The sequence below is a fragment of the Achroia grisella genome, unplaced genomic scaffold (assembly GCF_030625045.1).
Source record: "Achroia grisella isolate CSIRO2021 unplaced genomic scaffold, CSIRO_AGI_Agris_v1 utg149, whole genome shotgun sequence".
NCBI lineage: Eukaryota > Metazoa > Arthropoda > Insecta > Lepidoptera > Pyralidae > Achroia > Achroia grisella.
The window spans coordinates 1,608,587-1,614,538 of record NW_026712644.1 but is presented as its reverse complement, the minus strand read 5'-3'; the positions used below and the strand labels follow the sequence as shown (position 1 = coordinate 1,614,538).

The 5,952-nt window shown below is 32.4% G+C and overlaps 1 protein-coding gene across 1 annotated transcript; it reads right to left on the bottom strand.

Annotated features, from left to right (window-relative positions):
- Nucleotides 1-4,389: 4,389 nt before the first annotated feature.
- Nucleotides 4,390-5,204, bottom strand: LOC131840773 (3-oxoacyl-[acyl-carrier-protein] reductase FabG-like). The gene has a single exon (XM_059188969.1). It carries the CDS (start codon nucleotides 5,196-5,198, stop codon nucleotides 4,446-4,448), a length of 753 nt encoding a protein of 250 aa, XP_059044952.1. The 5' UTR covers nucleotides 5,199-5,204; the 3' UTR covers nucleotides 4,390-4,445.
- Between the last annotated feature and the right edge of the window lie 748 nt (nucleotides 5,205-5,952).

Here is a 5,952-nt window from a genome sequence, read left to right as displayed (position 1 = left end):
GACCATATGCATAATGAACTTCCATTCAGTGTAATCCTTGAGGACTTGTGGGAATGCATAGAGCGTACAGATGCTGGAAAACCTCAATGCAATGACAAGAAAAAACAACAGAAGGCGTTGGCGAGAATATGCTTGAGCTTGAATCCTGTGGCGTTTGTACATGTGCGGAACGTCGATACTGCGCATGAAGCTTGGACGAATTTGGAAAAAGCATACGAGGACAAAGGTCTCACCAGGAGGCTGGGTTTGTTGCGTACACTTTTTAGTCTGAAGCTAGAATATTTTGCAGGTATGGAGGAATATTTGACTAAAATATGTTGCATAGCTTAACAACTGACAAATTTATAAAGAACAATGCCATGCTGTCACTTCACACAACATATTACCTCTTAACTTACAATGACCCATAAAGATACGAAAGAGACTATTATCAAGATGAAACGAAGGTATCGTTGATCCAGCTTTCATCTTGTTAATAAATACACCTTCCTTCCATTCTATACTCTTTAATTTTTCGAAGGTATCACTGTCGCTATTACAAGTTACTACAATTACTTACATACATACTTCATTACAATTTTCTGTTTTCTTTACTTTCTTTTAATTGTGTTGAAATATAATGTAGTCTATGATCGTACTGAAACATATATCATTGTCAAAGTAATTGTCAACTGAGTGCTGTACAAAATGTCATGTATATGTAACGAGTACTAACGAGTGCTGTGTGTTTCGTTCTCCATGATGTGTAAATGAAAGTCTACGGAAATAACTCTAATATTACTACCTTTGTCTTTATAAGTTAATAAGTTTAGTTGCTGCAATAAAGTGATTGTACAATAAACTGGCCTTTATTATAACATGGTAGCAATGCACGTGGTTTATGTTTAAAAAGTTTGAAAGTAAAAAATGGCCGGTAAAGACAAAGAAGAATTCAATCTCGTAATCTTCGATGGGACCTGCTATGATAAATGGAGGTACAGATTAAAATTATATTTGGACATGAAAGGATGCAGTCAGGCTATAGAAAAAAACTCAAAACCGGAAGATATTCCAGAGTGTGACTGGAAGAGAATGGAATTGCGTGCCAAGAATTATATAGTTAATAGCGTGAATAACAACCAGTTAGAAATAATAATATCGGAGGATAGCGCAAGAAAAATGATACAGAAATTCGATTCTATTTATTTGACAAAGTCAAGTGCGAACAAATTGCTATGCAAGAGAAAATTGTTAAAATTAAAAATGGCGGATAATGAGAACCCCGCAGAATTTTTAAACACGTTTGAGAAAAACATAAATGAGTTAAGAAACGCTGGTGAAAATATATCAGAAGAGGACAAGTTAAATCACTTATTATTATGTTTACCTGAAAGTTTCTCACATATAGTGGATATTGTAGATGCCCTGCCGGATAAAGAAAAATCAGTGGAATATATAAAGTCGAATTTATTATTAGAATATAAAAAGAAAGAGGAAACAGAAGAAGGAAATATTCAATCGTTTACAGTGAAAAAGAAAGCAAAGTTATGTTATGAATGCAAACAACCTGGTGACTATCAAAGGGATTGCCCGAATAAAATAAAACAATCAAATTGGAAAGGAAATGTTTCTCAGTCAACAAGAATATATAACAAATATGGCAGAAAAATATGATATTATTTATTCTAAAAAAAATATGAAACACCTTGGAGATAAACTTAAAAATTGAACAAGCTGAGAATATAAATGAAAAGATACAGTATAGGAATCTTATTGGAATTTTATGGTATATTGCAAATGGGACACGTCCAGATATTTCATATGCAGTAAACTATTTAAGTCGTTTTATTATATATATACAAAATTCATATGATGATACTCATTACAAGTATGCACTGAGAGTGCTGAAGTATTACACAAAGAATTTAAAGTTAAAATTTCAGTCAAGTTTTGATGAGGTAATGAATGCTTATGTGGATGCAGATTGGGCAGCAGATATAACTGATAGGAAGTCTACAAGTGGAATTATAATAAAAGTATTTGGAAATACAGTTATGTGGAAGTTTTGAAACAAAAAATAGTGTCTAGAGCGTCTACCCATGCAGAGTATTATGCGTTGGCTGATTGTGTTGAAGAAATTTTACCAATTAAAGGTGTATTAAGTGATATGGATGTTATTATAAGTGAAAGTGAACTATTTATGAAGATAATTGTGGTGCAATTTCATTAGCTAAAGATAGTAAATTTTGTAAAAATTCTAAACATATAGATACAAATTATCACTTTGTGCATGATTATGAGAAAAATAGTGTTATTAATGTTCAGAAAATATCGACTGAAGACCAAATTGCTGATATATTAACTAAGTCTTTAAGTAGAATTAAATTTCAAAAGTTTAGATATATGTTAGGTATTACAGATTGTTAAGTAATACTGATTGGGAAAATAAATAAAACAAGTTTTTTGATATTAAAATTTATTGAGTTAAAGTTGTGTTATATTTAGAGATTAAAAAGGATGTTTATAAATGAATAAGAAGTTTTTTGTTAATTAGAAGTATTCAAATATGATGGTATTATGTGTCAGAATATGTTAGTGTAGTTAATGATAAAAATAAAATTTGTTAAAGAATATTGTACAAGCATTGCTGGTGTAAACTGTTAAAGATTTTCAGTAGTATTGTATGTGTTTGAACATGTTGTGTTAATTGTAATTGATAATAAGGATATTAGATAGACTAAATTAAGATCGTACTGAAACATATGTCATTGTCAAAGTAATTGTCAACTGAGTGCTGTACAAAATGTCATGTATATGTAACGAGTACTAACGAGTGCTGTGTGTTTCGTTCTCCATGATGTGTAAATGAAAGTCTACGAAAATAACTCTAATATTACTGCCTTTGTCCTTATAAGTTAATAAGTTTAGTTGTTGCAATAAAGTGATTGTACAATAAACTGGCCTTTATTATAACAAATTGTACTTTCAATAATTAATTGATATTTTTCAATATCTTGAAGGTCATGCACCAAAGAAGGGATTGATCAGACAAACCCTTCAACCAACCCATGGCCATTCCAACCTCACGGTTATACTGGCCGAATCGCGGGAGGTGCGCTTTCGCGCATATCTCTTGACTCCCTACAAGTTATTTAATAGATTGCCCAGACAGTGTTATCGTCCCGCCAGGCCTTCCTAGATTCCTTGACCACTGGCTTGAAACAGCATTCAGGAAAGTGCAAACGATTAATTATCGGCCATACGGGCGGGCAAGAAGGATTCGTAGAAGACAGCTTATAACATTCGAAGCCAAAAAAATTAAAAAGACCATTATAGGCGGGGAAGAAGGATTCGTATAATACAGCTTATTAACATTCGAAGCCAAAAAAATTAAGAAGATTATCATCAAGAGATAAATGCCGATTCCTTTGAAAACAGGTTTAGGGGGGTCTTCCCAAAACTAAAACCAAATTCCGTAGTAGTGATGGAATGCCCCTTACCATTCCAGGAAACTAGAATCGCTGCCTACATTGTCTTGGATTAAACCATATAATATAATATAAGAGTGGCTAACGAGCAAAAATATTTCATTCGAAGCAACAGCGGTTAAAGCTACTCTTATAGACATTGTACGGCAGCAAAAACAAGAACATTGCGTTTTACGTCTGCCTGCCCCCATACCACTGTGAGCTCAATCATTGAGTTGGTATGGGCGCAGGCTAAAGGATATGTTGCAAGAAACAACAAAACACAGAAGAACAAATGACAGAAGTAAAAAAACTTTTTGAAGAAGGACTTCAACATATCAAACCTAAAAAATGGAGTAGCTGCATGTCTCATATAATTAAAGAAGAAGACAAAAAGTATGGTCTCGACCACATGGTCGACAATGTTTCAGACAGATTTATAATTAATGTCACTGAAAGCGATAGTGACGATTTTTTATCTGATGATAAATAAAAACAAATTATGTAATAAGCGATGTTTTTTATTTTCATTACCTACCTATAATTGTTATATTTTATACATCAATAATTTCAACTACATGATGTATTGAAAATGGCAATGTTTTCCTTAATGTTTAAAACACTCGCTATTCAGTATTGGTAGATACTATAGGAAAATAGTCGTCGAAATCTCGTTGGTATGTACATACAAAGCACGACTATAATATTCGAACCCCGTACCCGCTATCGGCAGGCAGGCACACTATCTATTCACTAGACAATCGAGGCAATTTCATTGATTCAGGAGTTTTTTCAATCATTCCCTTTGTAATAACGAATAGAATGTATTGACTATCGTCGGACATATATATTGGATGACGTTACACTTTTTATATTTAATTAAAACAGCCTATTCATAATTAAACGACAGCTGTCTGTTCTTGTTTAAAGCAGGTTCAAAATAAGTATATACGGTTACAAGAATAAGTACTTTATTGCTATGAAATTAGCTGTTTTACATTACGCCATCAACATCATTCCATTATCACTAACAAAATTTGAACCAGTAATGCCTTTTGCTTTTTCACTTGATAAATATAAAATTAAATCGGCTATTTCTTCTGATTCTGTTACTCTAGGAAGAGGTAGTTCTTTAACAAATGCATCTATAGAAATTTGAACGCCCGCGTTTTCAACGAAATCAGTATCAACTGGTCCAGGACTCACGACGTTCACTCTAACTCCTGATTTTGCCAATTCCAGAGCTGCACCTCGAGAGAAATGGTTCAATGCTGCTTTTGACGTAGCATATATTTGCAAAATTGAAGTAGGTGTTAAAGATCCTCCTACACTAGACACATTAACAATGGATCCTTTCGTTTTTGTAAGGTACGGTGCAGCCAAAGCTGTCAAATGAACAACGGCCTTTAGGTTTACATTCATAATTTCATCATACGTATCCATTATTTTTCCGTCAGCTATTGAACCCACTCTACCAAGTCCTGCATTGTTGATTAATATATCTAGTTTACCATACTTTTTTATAGTGTGATCAATTATTATTTTAACATCTGCATCTTTTGAAACATCTGCTTTAATTACGAGAGGTGCTTTTCCGATCTTCCCGCAGGCTGAAGAGACATTCTGGAGTTTGGTCGCGTTTCTTCCTACCATAACGACATTAGCACCTTCCTTAGTAAATAGTTTAGCAGTCGCTGCTCCAATTCCGGAACTAGCGCCTGTCACAATAACCACTTTATTATCGAAACTCATTTTTGTCCGTTGTATCCAAACTTAATATTAATCATTTCCACTTGTAATTCAGTTCAATATATATGTTCTATATTTCGTATATCAAAATAATTTCTCCTGATAAGATTACATTTTAGTTTTTTGTTGCAGATATTCTTGTAGTGTTCTGTCAGCATTGAGATTTATCAAATCTCCGATATGATACTTATGTATCTTATCATATAAGTGTTTGCTGGTTTTAGTTTTAGATTTTTCATTTACTTTTTAACGATAAAGATTCTAGATAGTACATTATATATATATATATATATATATATATATATATATATATATATATATATATATATATATATATAAGTTTTTATATTACTATACTATTGGTGAACAATATCATATGGCATAGAATAATTATAATAAAATTAAACCGGCATAACAATGTATGTATATTTTAGTAAATATATTATATTTATTATATAAATCGGGCGTGGATTGGCTGTCTATGTGTTAAATATTATAGTATAAACTTTAATTTGTATTTCTCCCATTTCTTATTTCTGAAAATAAAGTATAAGTGAAAAGATGGTATTGATATTAAATAAGCCCAAGTTTGTTGCGGACACAGAAAGTGTGTATTCTGTGTCAGAAAATATTGTAGAAATTTAGGGCTAGAACCGTTCAATAAAAATAATTATCGCTCCATAACCTCCGCCTGACTAGGACCAGCTTATAATTGGTTAAAAAGTTATTTAACAGACAGGAACAGACAGACAACATG

Bases quoted from the DNA above. Each gene is read 5' to 3' on its own strand.
- LOC131840773 (XM_059188969.1), bottom strand. From the start codon at position 5,198: ATGAGTTTCGATAATAAAGTGGTTATTGTGACAGGCGCTAGTTCCGGA.